Source organism: Phocoena sinus, chromosome 1, assembly GCF_008692025.1.
Source record: "Phocoena sinus isolate mPhoSin1 chromosome 1, mPhoSin1.pri, whole genome shotgun sequence".
NCBI lineage: Eukaryota > Metazoa > Chordata > Mammalia > Artiodactyla > Phocoenidae > Phocoena > Phocoena sinus.
This window is the reverse complement of record NC_045763.1, coordinates 39,243,446-39,264,011: the sequence shown is the minus strand read 5'-3', so window position 1 is coordinate 39,264,011 and position 20,566 is coordinate 39,243,446. Positions and strand designations below refer to the sequence as shown.

The following is a 20,566-nucleotide window of genomic DNA, read 5'->3' as shown; positions in this document are numbered from 1 at the left end:
AGGATCCTGGGTTCCTGAGACCATTGAGGTGCCACACCATCCTGAACTGCCTGCACAGACTTTTTTTATGTGAAAAGGAAACAAACTTCAATCTTGGTTAAGCCACTGTTGTGGAATTTTCTTTGGTTGGCGAGGTTCCGGGGGAGGGGTGTCTGTTACTCACAGCTGAACTTAACCCTAATTAATACAGGGAGGGGTGGGGGAACGTCCCATAGACATAAAGGCCTGGTCTGGGGTGTTAGCCTGGAGAATAAAGGGCTCGGGGCTGACACAGCTGCCATCTCCAAACCTCTGCAGGGTTGACCTGGAACACAAAGGCCAAGGCAAAAGGGAGCCTGAAGGTTGTAAAGAGACTCAATTTCTGTGACTCCACGGAAGGAAAAAATTCCAACAGGGCTGTCCGTCAGAGATTCGATCTGCTACTTTGATGGTAGTGAGCTCCGCATCACTGGAAATGCATGAGTAGAGGCTGGATAATCACTGGGCAGGAATCTTAGAGGCATCCAGGTGTAACAGAAGGAGTACAGGTCTTAGAGCTGGGTCTTAATTGTGCTCTCACCACTTCTTAGTCTCAAATAATCTCAGCCTCAGTTTTCTCATTTGTAAAGTATCCAGATAGCTGGGTTGGAGACAGAGACCAAGGAAATTTCCTAGCGCTACCTCACAGGGATTCCTGAGACCCAGTACTCTAGTTGGAGCGAACTATGAGTCAGGAGGCCTTTGTGAGGTTCCTCGCTCTCTTCAACCTTGACATTTTTGAGCACGCCTGCTCCAAGCTGCCAAGAGAATGCACCTCCTCCTGGTTTGTCCATGAGACTGGAGAAGAGCAGTTGCACCTGAGTCCCGAGGCCTGGGATCTTCTCCCAGTCCTGCCCCTTTCTTCCTGTGTAACCTCTGTCCCTCCCAGGTCCTCAGTATCCTCATCTGACATGTGAGAAGTGCATCTTCTGTTCTGGACAGTCTGGATCCAGAATCAGGGCTCTTTTTTTTTTTTTTTTTGACTGTGTTGGGTCTTCGTTGCTGTGTGCAGGCTTTCTCTGGTTGCGGTGAGCGGGGGCTACTCTTCGTTGCAGTGTGCGGGCTTCTCATTGCAGTAGCTTCTCTTGTTGCAGAGCACGGGCTTCAGTAGTTGTGGCACACGAGCTCTAGAGCGCAGGCTCCATAGGTGTGGCACACGGGCTTAGCTGCTCTGCGGCATGTGGGATCTTCACAGGCCAGGGCTCGAACCCGTGTCCCCTGCATTGCCAGGTGGATTCTTAACCACTGCACCACCAGGGAAGCCCCACAATCAGGGCTCTTAACTACTGTGCCCTACCTATAATTCCAAGTGTGAGCAATTACCATTCACAGCAATACTAATTATCATGTTTCTGCACAGCCTGGCCTTACCCAGGTTCTCTCTCATTCCGGCCCAGGTCAGCCCCGAATGGCACGCTCTCTGCCACATGAGCTGAGGTCACAGGTCTGGGATGACCCCCAAGGTTCCCAGGCTGTGGAGGGATTTGCTTTCAGCCAGGAGTTTGTCTCCCCTTAGTCACATGCTTGCCTCTCAAGGGGCTCTGTTTGATCTTCCCTTGTCCACTCTGTCTCACAAAGCAGGGGCTACTCAGTTTTGGGGGATTAGAAGCAATGAAATGGGAAATCCGAGGCCAGAGAGGAGCAGATCTTAGAATGTGATTCTATGATCAGGAAAAGGGAGTCATGACTGGAGCCCGGATGGGGAGGGCCAGGAGGGGAGACGGCAGCATCTGGCAGGAGGCCTGGAGGCTGGAACAGTAGAGGTCCAAAGAGCTAGCTCCCTGCCCCTGTCAATAATGCCCAGGGCTTGGGGGCTAGAAGGGAGAAGGGGCCATCACCCTGCACAGGTTGACGGCCAGAGCACAGACCCCACCCAGGTGGAGGTGGCAAGTGCCCGGCCTTCCCAAATCCAGAGGCCAAAGCATCTGCGGGAAGGCCACTGGGGAGGAGGGCAGTGAGGGTTGAGAAGGTGAAATTCTGACCACAGTCACTAAGGGTCGCTTTGATAAATAAAAGAGGACAGCTGCCAAAAGAACCATTGTGACCACACAGGGAGGTTGGTGTCTTGATAAGGGCTGTGTGGAAATGCACTTCTAGGAAGTTTTCCTGCAAATATACCTGCACACATGATATATGTACGAGATCTCATTGTGGCTGGTTTGGGAATGTCAAAAGGTTGGAAACAATGCAAATACCCATCAACAGTGGGTTTATTAAGCAAATAATGGCACATCTACATAAGGGAATAGTATGCTGTGTAAAATAGAATAAGGAATTTCTTTATGTATTGATTTGGAAAGAGTTCTAAGATATATTTGGGGGGGGTGGGCTTGCTGTTGTTTGTTTTTTTGGCCGCACCATGCAGCTTGCGGTGACCTTAGTTCCCCAGCCAGGGATGGAACCGTGTCCCCTGCAGTGGAAGTGCAGAGTCTTGAGCACTGGACCACCAGAGAAGTCCCCTAAGATATATTGTTGAGTGAAAAAAGTCAAGATACATGACAGTGTAAATATTATGCTTCCAATTGTTTTTTTAAGGAGAAAATAATGTGTGTTTGTTTTGTTTTGTATATGCAACAAAAATATCTAGAAGGATGAATTAAAAACTAATAACTGATTACCTGTTGGGGCAAATACGGAACACAAATGGAAGAAAGACTTTTCACTGAATACTTTTTTATACTTTCAAAGCCAAGTAAATGTATTGCCTATTTAACAATTAAATAAATACTTTAAAAGAAACAGTGGAATCATTCCAATAATTAAGGCTGAGTGTGCAGCACATAAGAGTAATAAAAACCATTGCTGTGCACTGAACAGTTTCTCTGGGCTCCATCCTGAGGAAATGGGTGGCGGCTGCAGTGTGGAAAGCAGGGACGTCAGAGCCCCACCTAGTGGGTACCTGTGAGCGTTGGCCTGCCACCCTCAGGCAGAGCAGTAGGGAGTCTGGAAGCTAGGACCCCAGACTTCCTTCCTTCCTTGCCTTCCTTCTCTTCTGTTCCCAGCCCTCTGTCCTTGGGACCTCTTGGTCCCACCTAAAGGGTTTTGGAAGTAGTCAGACTTTTTCAGTTTGCCAGTCTGGACAAGGATTAGGATTGAGGAAAGGGGATTTCATAGGAACTGGAGCAGCAGACTCTCCCCTCCCTTCCTTCAAAACCCAAACCAAGCTCACCTCCTCCAGGAAGAATTCCTTGTGAAACTCACCAAGCCCCAGCCCCTCCTCAACTCAGGGAGGTGGTCTGATGCCCAAGATGGGGCCTGTGTCTCCCTGAAGCAGGGTTCAGGCCTCTTGTCTCTAATTCTCTTCATCCTCTAAACCCCAAGTCCAGCCTCTAGACAAGGGATATCTCAGGCCAAAGCCAGGTGTGCCCAGCCCTGGCCAGGCTGCCCAGTGAGGGAGATAGTGGACAGAAAAGACACAGACCCTGTCCTGGTAAGCCCCCAGCCAGGCGGGTCAGAATATCCTTACCCACGGTCGCAGTGGCTTGATTGGTTGCAAAGGCCATCCCACCCAGGCAGAGAGGCCAGGGCACATTCCCCCTGTTTCAAAGGAGCCTGAGGCTGGGCTCAGGGCAGAGACCCAAACTGGTGAGTGACCAAAGTGACCTAATAGCTCCCTCATCTTGTCGGCACTCCGCACACTCTATTGTCACCCGCTGATACTTGACTCTTCTGAACAGGGCAGTGTCTGATTCAGCTCTGAGTCCTCAGCTGGGGAGGGGCACACAAGCAGGGACCTTGGAGAGAGTTGTGAATTGCTGTGAAGGACAGAGAAAGGAAATGCCTTGTCTAAGTGTGTGACCTGGGACTAGACCCCAGGTTTCTGACCCCAGCCCAGCACGCTTTCTTCTCTTTCCCTCTTACAGAGTGGATCAATCCTCTGCGCCTAGGACTGCCCACCCCACCCACTTTCCAAGCCCTTCTACAATGGGTCAACATCAAGGGCTGCCAAGAAGAATGGGGGAGGAAAGAAGATCTGGGAGGGCTTCCCAGGGGAGGTGGGAACTACAGCCAGTTTTCCTCTTCTAAAACAAATCACTGGGCTCCCCATAAGCAAGTGCCTTTCAGCCACCAGAAGCCACCCCCAGCCCAAAATAGCATCCAAATGGATCCTGGCTTCCTTCCACTGATTTCCTGCTCAAATCAGGTGCATACAAGGTGGCCAATAGGTGGCGCTTTTGTCTCCACAAAATTAATGAGGGGAGAAGCGGGGAGAGAGAGAGGAGTTCAGGCAGAGGGGAGAGAGAGGGGTAGTGTCCAAGAGGGAGGAAGTGGAAAACTGGAAGAAAAAGGAAACCAGAACTTGTCATTTGGCTTGGAAAAGTAGCTTTCAAGATCAGGACTGTGGGTGTGAGTTGTGGGGACATGGATATTGGGGTGAGTTGAGGAATTTTATTGGTGTCTGGGGCTTTCCATCTAAGTTTCCACCTCCACTGGCCTCTTTCTCAGAGGAAGAGAATGACTTTGGAGCCAGGGGAAACTGGAGTCCAGTTCTGAGTCAGTTACTTTGCAGCTTGACCTGGGTAAGTCACTTAACCTTATGAGCCCCAATTTCATCATCTATTAAGTGGAGCTAAGAATTCTAATAATGCCACCGTGCATTCCAGGAATAAACTGTACTTGCTTGACTGCATTTTTGTAATACACTACTGGCTTCAATTTGCTGATATTTCATTGAGGAGCTCTGCATCTTCTTTCATATGTGAGAATGACTATTTTGCGTGTTCACCCCTTCTTTATCAGTTGTTTTTTTAAATATAAATTTATTTACTTATTTATTTTTGGCTGCACTGGGTCTTCGCTGCTGCACGCGGGCTTTCTCTAGTTGCGGTGAGCAGGGGCTACTCTTCGTTGCGGTGCATGGGCTTCTCATTGTGGTGGCTTCTCTTGTTGTGGAGCACGGGCTCTAGGCGCACAGGCTTCAGTAGTTGTGGCATGCGGGCTCAGTAGTTGTGGTTCACAGGCTCTAGAGCGCGGGCTTAGTAGTTGTGACGCATGGGCATAGTTGCTCCGCGGCACGTGGGATCTTCCCGGACCAGGGCTCGAACCCATGTCCCCTGCATTGGCAGGCGGATTCTTAACCACTGCGCCACCAGGGAAGTCCCACTTGGTGATTTTTTTAAAGACAGAATTGAATTAGGGTTTTGTTCTGTTTTTTCAACACCTCCCAAGGTGTCAAAATTCTTAAGGCACTCTATGACATGTAGCTTTCCAGACAATGAACTCCGTAAGGGCATAAACACTCTCGTATTTGTATCTGTATTGGCCTCAGAGCCCAGCACAGGGCCTGGCACACAGTAAGCCCTCAGTGCTGTTGAATAAAGGAAAATTAAAGAGGCATTTTTGAAATAAAATCTTTCTGATTTTCCAGTTCAGTAGTGACCTTTCTAGTATTTCTGTGCAGACATTTCCCGTCTTGTCCTCACTATTTCAAGATCCCAGGGACAGAGAGACCTACGTGGCAGAGGCAGGAATTGAATTCAGAACTCAAGAAGCACTTCCTGGCTTCAGTAGAGTAAGAAGGGTCCTCACCTTCCCTTCCGTGGAAATTTTTTGGATTTAGAAGGAATTTTTCAAGAAGTGCTGTGAGGCAGGAGGAGGGGCTGTAACACCATCTGGAGCAGAAGAAAGTTTGCATTTTCATCTCTGTGGAGCTCTACTCCTTAGAGAACTGAGAGCAGGATCTTCGATAACCTGTTGGGCCCCAGGGAGGGACAATTTTCTTATTGGACCAATGGGGACCTAGTCTCCACCTCCACCTCTTTCACCTCTTTTGCAGGTCACCACGAGGACTAAAAGTGAGAATGGGTAAGAAGGTGCCAAAGTACTGTCAACCCAATCATTACTCAGTAAGTCAGGCACAATATTAGACACTAGGGATTCATTCACTCAGTCAGTCAGTCATCAAATATTAAGTGAAGGGCCACTATGCATCAGGCAAATTAGATCTGACTCTTGCCCACAGGGGTTAATAGCTGAGGGAGCAGGGTCTATCCAGGGTATTTCATACCAAGACTGTGCATACCTACTGCCCTACCTCCAAAGAGGGCCTTCCCTGCCTTCTCAGATTTCCTGAACCGGTCTTCTCTATGAGCTGCCTACGCTCCGTGTTCACCCTCAATCACTGCCCTGGAGCCTTAAACTCTTGTATCTAAGAGAGGAGCACCAGGCACGTCCAACATGCAAATCACGTTCACCCGGGGCTCAGACACACTGATCCCCTCCCCCGCCCTTCCCCACACCTAATCCAGGCCCTACTAGACTGAAAACCCTGGGGCAAAGGAGCTTGGAAAAGCCTGATGCTTAGCATTTGGGTCAGCACCAGAGAGCAGGATAGGGTCAAAGGCCAACTCCCGCCCTCATGCTGCAACCTCCTAGTCTCTGCTCAGTGCTGCCCTGTCCTTGGTGCTGGGGACAGTCACGAGTCAGCTCAGGTCCCTGCTGCCCCAGCTCCCAATCCAGCAGGGGAGGTAAAACAGGGGACATAGCTGATGGTGCAGCCTCAAGCTTCATCCAGCGGGGCATGTGTGGTTCTGCAGCCTGGTCCCTCTCCTTAAGGTAGGGAGTAGACTTTTAAACTGAGCCCCAGTCTTGGCACGGTGCCTTTCCTCCAGAATACTGTGCATATACTAATCACCCGGGAACTTTGTTAAAATGTGGAATCTGATGATTCAGTAGATCTGAGTTAGAGCTTGAGATTACGCATTTCTAACAAGCTCCCAGGTCTCTGGGACCTGGACCACAGTTTGAGTGGAAGGCTCTAGAGCTCTTGTCTCATTTCTCTGAGAACTGATTGGTAATGTCTCTTCCCCCACGGATCCATAAGCTCCTTAAGGCAGGGATCTTGCCCATTTGTTTAGTGATATATTCCCAGTGCTTGGCACATTCAGTAAGTCCTTGTTGGAGGAGTAGCCAACGCTCCCTTATCCATGGGAGCTGGGAATAATCCCACACAGCAGACAAACCCACTGGCCAAATACACTCATTTGCACGCCCCATCTCATCTCTACCAACCTCCGCGGCAGGTGATGGCATTTTACCAGGCCTACTATGTGCACAGCTATGGCTTAATCACATCCTAATCCTACTTCATGAACCTCTGCCTAATAACTCACAAGGGGCTCACCCCATGTGGTGACCCAAGATCCTGAGCAAAGCTCCTCCACTGCCTCCCCAGACCACTCCCCCAAGTCACCAGCCGACACACCGGGCCCAGAGGAAGGTTTTTTCTTTCTTTTTAATTAAACTAGTTTTAATTAAAAAAAATAATAACCTAACGATTCCCAAGTTTTCCATATGGTGGGGCAGCCCACTAACTCCCCTTGCAGTCAAGGAACCCCTGATGCTGCTTGTCTCAGAGATGAAGAACTGTCCTCAGGGTCTGCAAGAGCTCAGCCAGGTGCGTCTGTGTGGAAGGGGAGCGCTCTCCCAGTAAGAAACCGAGAACGTACAGGTAACTGGGGGAGGGGGGGGTGCGGGGACAAACTTGTGGGGGGATGAAGGGACAACAGCAAGGGAGTCATAAACCTGGGAGTCTGACCTGGGTTTGACTCCTCGTCTTATAAAAACACCAGGGAAGGTTAAAGAAGTGAGGAGCCAGTCGGGAAGTGGCTTGAGATCGAAGGTCAGGCTTCAGAAGGCTTGGAGTTCACCAGAAACCCGAGGTGAGGGCTCACAGGTGGTGATCCAGGGTCTCCAGACGTGGGACCCAAAAGGGCGCTGGCGGGTGGGGGGCGTGCACAGTGGAGGGCGAAGAAACGGGGGCCTTACAGTTCGCGGTGGGGAGGAGGATTCAGTCCGGTGGAGAGACAGCGGGAGGCTCCCCAGAGATGGGGGTTAGAGACAGATGCAACAGGTGTGCTCAGTCCATCAAGCAGAACTGGGAGCTCCGAGGTGCGCTCCAAGCCAAGGGGGCACAGGTGGGGGCCCCAGGCAGCGCCTCGTCCTGGGGGAGAGGGGCCCGAGCCACTCCGCCGGGCTGGAAGGGCTCACAGGTAGCGCTCCAGCCCCGGCGCGTAGCCCGGCGGTCGCAGGTAGGCCTCCCCCGGGCCGAGCGGGCCGAGCGCGGCCGCCGGGCCTGCCAAGGCCAGCAGCGGCTCTGCGGGCAACGGTCCGGGGCCAGGACGCGTCGGGGGCAGCCCCAGGCGGTCGGGCGGCGGCGAGTAGAGAGGCGGGGAGGCGGCTGCCGCGCAGGGCGGGAAGGCGGCGTCGGGCGCAGCGCAGCAGGGCGGCTCGGGGGCGCCCAGCCCCGCCAGCTCGGGCGGCAGGCTCACCAGGCTGTCGACGCTGAAGAGGCGCGCGGGCGGCGTGGAGCCCGGAACGGCGGGAGGAGGCGGCGCGAGCAGCGCGGGGCCGGGCGCGTAGGGCGCGTAGGGGAAGGGCGGCGGGCCGGCGGCTGGGGCGGGCGGCGCGGCAGGGAGCGCGGGCATCTCGGCGCGCTTGAACCGCTTGCGGCGCCGCAGGAAGCTGCCGTTGTCGAACATGTCGGCAGCCGCCGGGTCGAGCGTCCAGTAGTTGCCCTTGCCCGGGTTGCCCGGCTCGCGGGGCACCTTGACGAAGCAGTCGTTGAGCGTGAGGTTGTGGCGGATGCTGTTCTGCCACTTGCGCGGGCTGTCGCGGTAGAAGGCGAAGCGCTCGGTGATGAAACGGTAGATGGCGGCCAGCGTGAGGCGGCGGCCCGGGGCGTGAGCCAGCGCCATGGCGATAAGCGCGATGTACGAGTAGGGCGGCTTCCCTCGCTGCAAGGGCCGGCGGCGGCGGCGGCCCGGGCCCGGCGCTGGCGCAGGTTCCGGCTCCCCGCGGCCCGCGGCCGCCTCCTCGGGCTCCGGCCCGGGCTCGGCTCCGGCAAGCGGCGACGGCGGCGGCCCCGACGGCGCGACCGAGGGCGGGGCCGGGAAGCCCGAGAAAGCAGCGGGCGGCTCCATGTCGCTGCGCCCAGGCATGAGAATGCGGCGGGCTGCCTGAGCTCTCGGAGAGAGCTGGGGCCGCTGACCCTCCTTATATGGACACGGCCCCCTCCCCCTGTGCCCCAAACCAGGGGCGAGGGCTCGGACCTTCTCCGCTGGCCAGCGCCTCCCCTCTAATTTGCCTTTCCAATCCTCTTACTCTTACTGCTGACAATTCTCCCCCATTCCCATCCCTACCCCCCAACGTTTCACCCCTCCCTTGGTCTCGTCCCTTTGGGTCAGTCAGCCCCAGACCCAGCCTCATCCCTTCCTCATCTCCGTGGGGTCAGTCCCTGGCCCTGGCCCCGGCCCTATCCCACCAGATTCCGTCAGCCCCCTTTCCTTTCTGCTCCTCCCTCAACTTCCACCCCTTTGGCTCAATGCCAATCACAAATCCACCCATTCAGAGCATTCTCTGGGCCCCCTCCCCATTATGCTTCTCCCAGCCAACTCCTGTCCCCTCCATCCTTCTTCTCTCTTAGTCCCCTCTCGGTCCCTCCAACCCCAGCTGGGGCAGAGATGAGAGCCACCTAGGGCTGGCCGCCTTGCTAGCCCTCAGCATCCCGCTACTGTGCTGGGCCGGGAGGTTCCAGGCCCACCCTGGGACATTAGGCAATGGAGAAAGGTAGGGTGAGGGAAGGGGAGAGCAGGAGGCCGGCTTGTCTCAGGGGACGATGTTTCCTGGCTCCAGGGTCAGCATCTCCGATCTCTGCTATCTCCCCCACAATCTTGTCCCATCCAGGCCAGCATCCTTTGAAAAAAACAAAATCGTGAAAAGTGGTCCAGCTAGCAGATTTGGGAACTGGAGGACTGACGGCTTTAAATCAAGAGCCCCCTGGAAAATCTATAACTTGGAGTTGCCTTCTGGCTGCCTCTTCTCCATGCACCTTCTCTTCTAGAAAGAGGGCTCCCTTTCTCACACACTCATGTCATGCACACTGGGAAGATGCACAAAACACAGCCTGCACAGCCCAGAGTTCCAAGGAGCAGTTACGGGGTCAGAGAGTGACCCCCAAGTGCTTCCACAGACTGGAGGTCTGAGAGAGCTGCTTACTGGCCCAGAAATGCCAGACTCGCATCTCACTGGGGAAGGCGGGGTGCTCTTAGTCTTTATTAAAACCTGGCTCTAGGAAATACCAGCACACACCACACGGTTCAGAAGAGATGCAACCCTGAGCCTATTTCAGGAAACTTTTCCAAAGTGACAGGAAAGCCAGACCCGGCTTGGAGGGAACTAAAGGATGAAAGAATCTTGTCTTAAAGAGACTTGTCTGTCTTAGAGGTAGGCAAGTTCAAGGGAACAGGGCTGGGAGTAGGTAAGGCAACTGAAGTGGCCCAGATTTAAGGGGCCTCTCACTCTTGGGGTGGTACAAGTGCAGGGTCGGCATTTGAGAGCCAGTGCCTCCTTAAATTTGGGGCCCTAGGTGCCTCACTCCAGTTCTGGCCCTGATGTGGAGTGCCCCTGGGTACAGATGATCAAAACTAGCTATAGCAGCCAGAGGGCCTAGGACTTCAAATTCCAAACTTGAAGCTCCAGGACTCCGCTCTCCCAGCTCCAATCTCAGCTGATAATGTATCAGCCACCATTACAGAGCATTGTGTATGTGGTAAACACTTACACACATTAGCTCACTTAAACGTGAACACCTTGACAGGTAGGTACTATTAATACCCCTGTTTTGCAGGTAAGGAAACTAAAGCTTTGAGAGGTTAAGAGACTTGTCTAACCTCACACAGCTGGTAGGTGGCAAATGGGATCAAACCCAGAGTTCAGTGCCCTGGCACCAAGACTAGGAACACCGTAGCTTAAAGCCGAGACTGTAGAAATCATTTACTCTGGAGGCCTTCCAGCTCTCACGACTTCAGCTGCAAAGTTGATGCCTAGCCGCTCTGCTGACCTCCAGGTCAGCATGTCCAAGTGTGCATTGGGCATGACGCTCAACCTCGTGCACCCCCGACCCCATCCTCCTCCCCGTCCTGCATTTCAAATCTCAGCCAGTGGACCCCTTGCCCCTCACCACCCAGATCAGAAATATGGACACCATCTCGGTCTCCTACCTGCCCCATCACTCCCCACGTCCAAGCGATCTGCAAGTGCTGTCAATTCTACATGAATCCAAATCCGTCCTTCCTTCAGTTCTCTTGGCCTCATTAGCCCACGTCATTCATTGAGCACTTCTGTGCCAGGCCCTTTGTCAGTGCTCAGGGGAGACAGAGGTGAAGAGACTCACACTCTGGTGGAGAGATGAACACACAAACAACTCGGGGAGAGGTAGGCAGAGGGGGCTGTAGAAGCAGAGAGGAAGGAGAAGATGACACTCGGAGATCTAGAGACAACCCCTCCCCCCGCCCCGCCACACTCACGACAGCGAAGCGTCAGCCTGGCTTATACACAAACAGACCTGACCTCAGTACCCTCTCCACCTTGCATCCTACTGCCTGACACAGGCCTTAGGAGCATAAGATGGTACAGTCGCAATGAACAGCTCACCAAAGAGGAAGGCAAGACAAGCAGCGGCAGCAGCAGGGAACCTGGCTCCGAGAGCCGAGTGACCTGGGCTGCCGATTGCTCGTTTGAGCCGCAGTTTCCTCGCCTGCCAAAGAGGAACAATAATGGACACTCTCAGCATTGTTATGAGGTTCAAATGAGATCGTGTATGAAAGGGCCTGGCCCACATTGGCAACTGGTAATAGGAGATTTCCTTTCTGCTACTCACCTGGCACGTCTGGTATTAAACCAGGAAGGGAAGGAGAGAGGCAGAGCCAGAGAAGTGATTTCAGAGCCTGCATATTTTCAGCCAGGTGCAGCAGAACCCTGCAGCTAGACTCAGGCGCAGAACCAGAGCCACCATCTTTCTCACCGTCCCTTAGGGCTGAAGCTCCCCTCCAGATGCCTCTCCCACAGCCTCCTGGGGTAGGGGGCGGGTTGTGGAGAATGGCTCTTATTACCTCCCCTGGCAGACTGCAATTTTCTTATACTTTCAATTTTCCAGTCCATGTGTAGAGACTGGGACATAGTATATGTTCAATAAATGATACTGAATGTGTGGTTGGCTGTGCTACTCTTGGGAAGGGTGGGGGCAGGGAGCTGGGCCAAAGGGGTGAGAACCCAGACTTTTCCAGTTCTCTGTGTCTGCCTGGCCCCCTCCATTGGGCCTGCTTCCCGGAGCCAAGCAGGCCGGTGTCAGGGAGTGGCCCAAGGGCTAATCCTTGTTTTCAGCGTGGCTGGGCCCTCTTTTCACAGGCCCTGGGCCGGACGGGATGCGGCTGAGCATCCGGGCATAAGATGGCCAGTGAAGGCGGCCCCTTTCTCATGGGCCTGGATTCCAGGCGGCCCAGCGTCTGAGTGGAGCCCCTGGGGCGGGAGGAACACAGTGGCTGGGCCGGGCAGGCCTTTGTCTGACCACGTTGGGTGGATATTCAGGCTGGCAGGAGGGATTAATGGCCAGGGATTGGCCCTGGGGCCGGCCTTCCCACTGCCCTTTGGAGGCCAAAGGCCCAGGTCAGGGCACACAGTGTTGATGGCTCCCTAGATAGGAGTGGAAATTCCCACCCTGTCCAAAGCTGTTAGCATCAGCCCCCAAGGCTCCCTGCCCCCAGCCCCACCTCTACAGAGGCACCAGGAGCCAAGATGGGCTTCGAGGCAAGGAGCAGAGAGGGTGGGGGACTGAGCTTCCCAGCCACTCCGCCTGGGAGAGAGGGCTGAGGCTGAAAGTCATTTCAGGTCCTTGGCCCAAGTTTCACAGCCACTGTAGGAGGACCCCCTGACTGCCCCTCCAGAGCTCTGGAGAGAAAGAACTATGTTAACCCAATGAGGGTTCAAGGGACCAGCCTGAGCTGTCACCAGACCCCATAAGGCTTCCTAGAAAGTTTCTCAAATACCCCTAGTTTGAGACCACTCTAGAGCCATTTATTTCTAAAGCAGTCCATCACAGCAGCCACAGAACCCATAGCCCAGAGGCTTCAGAATGGGCTCAGGAACTCAAGGAACTCTCAGAGACACCCTCACTTCAACCCCTGCCACCCAGGGATCCCAAGGGCTGCTGCAGGACCTCCTCTCTCTTCCAAGACCAGAGCTGTCCAAGATGGCGCTCCTTCCTCAGAAGCCTGGGGCAGGGACTTCCCTGGTGGTCCAGTGGTTAAGAACCTGCCTTTCAATGCGCGGGACACAGGTCCGACCCCTCGTCGGGGAACTAAGACCCACATGCTGTGGGGCAGCTAAGCCCATGCGCTCTAGAGCCCGCGTGCTGTAACTACTGAGTCCGCACACCACAACTAGAGAGAAGCCTGCGTGCCCCAACGAAGAGCCCTTGCACCACAACGAAAGATCCTGCGAGCAGCAACTAAGACCTGATGCAGCTAAAGAAATAAATATTAAATTTAAAAAAAAAAGAGGAGGAAGCCTGGGGCAGACAGTTGCAGCCTGGTGAGGGGGCATATTGGGTGCCCATTTTGGTGTGGCCTTTTCTAACCAGGCTTCTCCTGAACTAGGGATGAAAGCAGCAGCCCCAGCCCTACCCGCAGAGCCTGACCCCTGCAGCGCTCTCTGGGCTGAGGGGCCTGCGCCAGCCTCGGGAAAGAGAACAAGGGCAGGCCTGACTCTGGAGGCAGCATCAGAGAAGAACCCAGGAGGAAGATGCTCCTCTTGGTGCCTCTTCATACCTCAAGCACTTCCATTCAGCAAATCCCAAGGGTCTGTGTCCAGGCTGCCCTGGGTCCTGAGTCAGTGACGAATCAGAGTGTCCTCTCCCTTCACTGTGTGGTCGGTGTGTGATGCGGGCAGAGAAGGGACTGCAGGGACACAGAAAAGGGAGCCCACCCAGGCTGGCAAAGCCAGAAGGCTTCCTGGAGGGGGTAGAACTCCAGTTGCAGGGGTGGGGGGGCGAGCAGGCCCAAGCTGGATGAAGGCTCGTTCTCTGCGCCCCATCTCATCTCATCACTGCACTTACCTTACTGACTCTCTGTGTGTCTGTCTCCCACACTAGACTCTGTATACTTTGAGGGAAGGTACCATGTCTCACTCATATTTGGATCCCTAGCACTTAGTATAGTGCCTGGCACAAGCTGATGGCGGATAAATGTGAATCAGATGGACGGCTGGCTACCAGGACAAGAAAACCTCAGGTGCAAAGGTCTAAAGGCAAGGGGATATAGTCCATTCTGGGAAGCGCAAGACTTTCAGTATTTTTCTACTAAAAATTAGATGAGCTAATATGTGTAAAGTTCTTAGGACACTGCCTGGAACACATCAATACCGTGTGGAACTATTGTAGCTGTTGTTGCTGTTCTTGTTACTATTATAGTTCACTGTGGCTAGCATAGAGTGTCAGGGGACTGAGACAAAGAAGGTAGATGGAATCAGACTGTAGATGACTTATTTGCCGGGCTAAGGAGATTACTTCTTTCTAGAGACAACAGGAAGCCTTTGAAAATTTTTCAGCAGGGGAGTGACAAGATCAGATTCCTTGTTTAGATCAGTGTGACAGCAGAGAGACTGGAGAGTAAAGAGGCTGGAGGCTAAGAGGCCAGATGGGAGGCTGAGCATACGATGCCATGTGAACCAAGGCTCTGCTTCTGTGAAAGCATCAGACCCTTCACACCCATTCACTTCAGACCAGGGCAGAGAGAGGGCCTCCAGCATCCATCTCAGATGGTACCTTAAACCTCTACTTTGTCACACATCCAGGAACTGGCCATCACCCTCTACTCCTTTCTCTCCCTCTCTGACCACCTCCACTCACCAAGACCTGTTGGTTCTCAGAAGTTTCTCTCAGTTGTTGTCTCTTCTCTCGTCCCTCTGTCTCAGTTCTTGTTCAGGCCAGTGTCAGTTCTCACACTGCCGACTGCAGTAGCCTCCTGGCTGGGACCCCTACCTCCCACTCCGGTTCCTTCTCTCCTCAGCAGCTGGAGCCATGCCTCATCGGTTAAACACGTGCAGTGGCTCCCCATCAGCTCAGAAGTCAGCTGAATCCTTAACACGGCTGGCAGGGGCCACACGACCTGACCCACCCGAGGCCCCACCGCCTCCTTTCTCCCCCGTCCCCCTGCACCCTGTTTCCCCCTCAGCACACACACGTTCTCTACAGAGCCATTTTCAGCAAAGTGCGAGGTCCTCTCCCACTTGGAGCAAACCCGCTTTGCCAGCTTTGGATACAAAGGCAGTCTCATTTACTTTTCCAGCCAGCCCCTCGATCTCCTAAGACTTTAATTAACGGGAAGGCCCATCTTTCCCTCTGAAGGATTCCACCTAACCTGCCTGATAGACTCCTCCTTGTCCTTTGAGAACCACTCACAGAAGATAATCATTTTATCTTCCAGAAAACATTTCCCCATTTCTCCTTCGGCAGGCAAAAGGCCCACCCGCGCCTCTGGCCTGAGCCTTAAGCACGTGCTCTGCGTTTGCGTTCCTCTGTGCCCAGTTCATCCCTGGACCCTGTGCCAGGCTGCAGAGCTGCACAGCTCAGTAAGCATTGTCGAGTGACTGACTGACTACCTTGCTGAATGAATGAACGAACGAACGAACGAACAAATGACCACAAGTGTCTGCAAAGGGAGAAGATCCCTGTGCCTGATTTCCAGCTAGGAATCTGCCTCCTGCCCTTGCTGCCTCTCTGCTCAGCTCCGCGGCCCTGGGCTGAGACCCCCAATGCAGTCCTTGCCTCTGCAAGGTCCAGACTCGGTTCAGGCTCAGACGCAGACAAAGTTGGTGCAGCCCTGAGCGTGTAATTCCAGCTGCTCCTAAACCACACACCTGGCATCTGAAGCATGTTCCATGTCATTTGGGACTGTTAGCATTCTGCCATCCACCTCATCTGTACCCTAGGCAATCTCAGGGCTCTCGGGCCTCCCTGCTTCTCATTTCCAGGGTAGCTGAGAGAGAGCGGTGCCGTCAGCCAGGCCGGCTGAGCCAAGGAAGTCGGGCTGGAGAAGAGTGAGTTAGAATCCACCACCCATTCGCTGTGTGATCCTGAGCAAGTGGCACAGCTCCCGTGGTCCATGTTAGACACATAAACCCAGGGCCTGGAGAACTCTGAGAGGACCTGGGCCACTGATTCCCAACCGACAGGCCCTTTAGCTAAAGCACGTCATCTGGAAACCACGTGGCACCCTGTGTTGTCTGTAAAGAGGACGCACGATGTGTCTCACACACAGGTATGAATGCTCTGCAAATGGCTGTCGAAGCTGCTGTGACTGAGAAATACCCACAGTGAAAAGCTTTGTGGTCATTTTAATTTTTCATCCGTTGGTGGATATTAGAAGCACAAGTGCTATCATATGGAGCAGCTGAGAGGTATTTTTTAATCCCCATTCTTTTTTTTTTTTTTAAGCTTTTTTTGATGTGGACTATTTTTAAAGTCTCTTTTTTTTTTTTTTTTGGCTGCACTGGTTCTTTGTTGCTGCACGAGGACTTTTCTCCAGCTGCGGCGAGCAGGGACTGCTCTTCGTTGCAGTGCGTGGGCTTCTCGTTGCAGTGGCTTCTCTTGTCGCGGAGCACGGGCTCTAGGCGCACCAGCTTCAGTACTTGTGGCGCACGGGCTTAGTTGCTCCTCGGCATCTGGGATCTTCTGGGACCAGGGCTCGAACCCGTGTCCCCTGCATTGGCAGGCGGATTCTTAACCACTGTGCCACCAGGGAAGTCCCTTAATCCCCATTCTTAAACTACCACTTTAGTCCAATATACCTTCTTCACAGTTTTGGATATTGAGGTCCAGGAAGGGGAGAGACTTGCCTAAAGTCTCAAAGCAAGTCAGTGCAAAGCCAGAAATGGAGGCTAGGACTCTGTCCCCCAACTCCTCCTTCTCTGCACTTATTCAACGGTATTTACTAGTACCTGCCTGTGGCTGACTCTATGCTGGGCACCAGGGAGCCATTGATGGAGAACCACAGTCCTATCCTGAGGGGCTGACATTATCTGTCAGGGAGAGAAGACACTGAACAAAGACTTTATCCTAACTCCTCAGAGAAGCCATGGGAGGACTGGAATCAAGAAGTGATATGATAAGATTGCTGTTGTCTAGTAATCACTGCATTTGCAATGTGGATGATAGACCAGAAGGGTTTTATCATTTAGGATGTTTTGGGCTTCAAGTACAGAAAATCTCAACTCAAAGTGATTTAGGCTGTAGGGAAATATGTTTTCTCCCTAACAAGAAGGTCAGAGGCAGGATACAGTTAGGGCTCTGGCTCCCCTTTTCTGTGATTCTCTTGGCTCTGTGGTCCCTCATGGGTTGGCTTCATCTTCAGGCTGGAAACAGATAATTACAGCACCCAGAACTACAACACTGAGTTCCAAGTATCCAGAAGAAGAGAGGTTGTCTCCTTCTCTGCCTATTTCTTAGGAGAAAAAAGCTCCCCTCCCCCTCCCCCAATGTCTCCTCAGCTCTCATTGGCCAGAGTTGGATCACTTCCCCACTCCTAAACCAATCACTGGCAAGGAGGAATGAATTACAGTTTTGACTAGGACAAATCAGAACCTACCTACTCCCAGGAATGGGTCACTTTCATATGAAGTGGGTTGCTGTGTGTTAGAGAGTGGATACTGAAACAAAACAGGTTCCCTTAAGAAGGAGAAAGGGACAAAGTCTGCTATAAAGAGAGAAGCGAGGAGTCTGGAAGCCCAGCCTGGAGTCCACTGAACAGGGCAGCTTCTATAGAGCACTCGCCTCTCTGCCTCGGGTGTCTGCCTCCCTACGTGGCTCTCAGCTCCTTGAAGGCAAGGCCTGGGACCCAACCTCTTGTGGATCCAGGCACTGGAGTCACCAGAGAGGAAGAGGAGTGGTTAGAAAAGCCAGCGTATTCCCACAGTAGCAGGCACAGGCTAACATTGAGAAGTGCCCCCGAGCAGGGGCCAGAGAAGAATACCCTGTGAAGGATCACCTGGCTGGGTGAGCTGGGGCAATCATCTTGACCTCCCCGAGCCTCAGTTTTACCTTTAGAGACCTGGGAGAGGATGTTCTCGCTCTCTAGCCACATTCACATCCCACAGAGTCTTCCTTCTCTATCACCTTGGATGAGCCTCAGGGTGGGGGATGAATGGGGAGGGGTTAAGAAGAGGGAGAAGTGGGAGACGGGCAGGTGGAAAGACTAGAACTGGAGTGCTGGAGCTGGCTCCGACCAGCTGGTGAGAGTAGCGCATCTCCTCCCAGCCCTGCTTTCAGTGACATGTTGGTAGTTTGAAATCAGTCACGGTGGGAGGTTTTGCACCAGAAATTGACAAATGCTACAAATCAGAAGCTACTCCTCTCTACTCCGTGCCCCTCCCCCCCAATCCAGCTGTTAAACATTCACCAGCCCACGACTTGGCAAAGCACCAGTGATTAAAATAATAAAGCTCAGACAAGACCGAGACTCTCCTTTGTGGCAGTCGGAAGGCTCCAGGGAGGGAGGCCCTAGAGGGCAGGGCTCCGGGGGAGGGGGAGGAGCAGGCATTGACCTGTCCTCGCTCTGGGACCCCTTAGCTCACACTCCTGGAACCCTGTGTCTGTGTCCAGCACTAGGCCAGAGCCCTGCAGAACATCCCTAACACAGCAGCTCTGTGAGCCAGACCTGACCGCTCCCCGCCCCTCTCCATTTTATTCTGAGTTCTAATACTTAGTTCATATTATTTGATTCAGTAATTCCCCTGCTAGGAATTCACCTTGAGGGATGTGCTCAACGATGCATGTTCATTCAGGGGTGGTCATCACTGTGTTATTTATAATAGGGGAAAAATTGAACCTAATGTCCTGCAGTAGGTTTGCTCTGTTCCTTGAAACATTGGGCAAACGTTGAAAGTAGAACATTTTTGAGGACTTTTTAATGACATGAGGAAATATTTTTGATATAATGTTAGATATAAAAAACAGCATACAAAAGTCACACAGTAGGGCTTCCCTGGTGGCGCAGTGGTTGAGAGTCCGCCTGCCGATGCAGGGGACACGGGTTCGTGCCCCAGTCCGGGAAGATCCCACATGCCGCGGAGCGGCTGGGCCCGTGAGCCATGGCCGCTGAGCCTGCGCGTCCGGAGCCTGTGCTCCGCAACCGGAGAGGCCGCAACAGTGAGAGGCCTGCGTACCGCAAAAAAAACCCCCAAAAACAGTCACACAGTATGGTATCAATGTTTATGTATGTATACATACATAGAAAAAGAATGGGAAGAAAGTATACCACAATATCAACAGTTTTATCTCTAGGTGATAGATTGGGGTTATTTTTCTTTTTTTTTTTTAGGAATTAAAACTATAAACATTATTCACCAAGTTTTGCTCTTGAGATATATGCACTTTGCTGTGTTTATATGTGCTAATACCTCATTTAAAAGTTTTTAAAATTTATACATTTGATACACCAGAAACCAATAGCAGTTGCCAAGGTAGAAGAAAAATGGTGTGGTTATAAAACAGGAGTGAGAGGAAGACATTACCAGGGATTGAACCCGGGCCCTCAGCAGTGAAAGCGCAGAGTCCTAACCACTGGACCGCCGGGGAATTCCTCCATTTGCATCTCTTGAATTGAAATCATATGAGTGTATCACAAAGACGGGTTGATCACATATTTAAAAAATAGATAATAAGCATGCATGAGTTCTTTAACAAGAGAAAAAAATGTTAATTTCCAAAACCGTCCCCAGTTTACAGATGAGGGTATGGAGGTTCACAGAGGTGGGGCAACTGCCTAGAGTCACCCAGCCAGGAGATAGTTCCAAGCCCAGGGCTCGTCCAGTGGCAGCCATCGCTGAGTGTGTTTGGGGCTTCAAGTTTGCAAATTACTGCTTCCCTATAGACTCATTACTCATTATAGACGCAGAAGCTGAAAATACTCCAGTTTAGAGCTCACCTCCCTCACCCCAGCATCATCTAGAGCGCTGGCTCCCAGCTTCGCGCCTGGCACCCTTCTTCCCCCACCACACCAGGCAGGCAGGAAGGCACAGCCTCCACAGCAGTCTGTAAGGCAGAGATCCCCTAGGCTGCCCCTATGAGGCCCAGGAGGGCAATCACTTTCCCCACCCCAGCCCACCCCAGCCCACCATATGTCTCCCTAAGGACTAGAATCCAAGGAAAATTCCGGAACCTCAGGCAGGAAGAAGGAAGGGCTCTCCCAGAGACAAGAAGCAGCATCTGGAACAGTTTCTGCTTTGGAGCAGGCGTGCAGTCATTAGGAGGGCTTTGGCATGTTTGGGGGCAATAACTGCATATTTTCTCCAGGGTGCATCATTAACCGCTTTTGCTCAGAATGTAATGAGTGTGTTTCCTATGAGGTGGGGATGTTTACACTCCTCCCAGGCCTTCCTGGGCTGCTCTTCTGTCATCTGCTTGGCCTTAGGCTCCAGGCCTTCCTATTTTTAGATGGATCCAACAGCCTTAGGACCAGCCGCTGAATGCAACTGTGAGCGTGGATTTCGTGATGGGACCAAGGACCAATGGGGCAGCCTACTAGGGGAAGTATCATTCATTCCAGGGCTTTACTGTGGTCAGAAGTCACTTCTTTTCATCCCTGTTTAAATACTCCACCCTGGGGATTTTCCAAGCTTTAAAAAATGGAGCTTTTTCTTATTTTCCCAGAAGTTACATGGGTGGAAAATACAAAGAAGGTCATCTCCTGTGTCCCCTCCCCTCCAGCCCCAGGCA

The 20,566-nt window shown here is 52.8% G+C and overlaps 1 protein-coding gene across 1 annotated transcript; it reads right to left on the bottom strand.

Annotated features, from left to right (window-relative positions):
• Positions 1–7,481: 7,481 nt before the first annotated feature.
• On the bottom strand, positions 7,482–8,957 carry FOXE3 (forkhead box E3). The gene has a single exon (XM_032640605.1). It carries the CDS (start codon positions 8,955–8,957, stop codon positions 8,004–8,006), a length of 954 nt encoding a protein of 317 aa, XP_032496496.1. The 3' UTR covers positions 7,482–8,003.
• Positions 8,958–20,566: the final 11,609 nt, after the last annotated feature.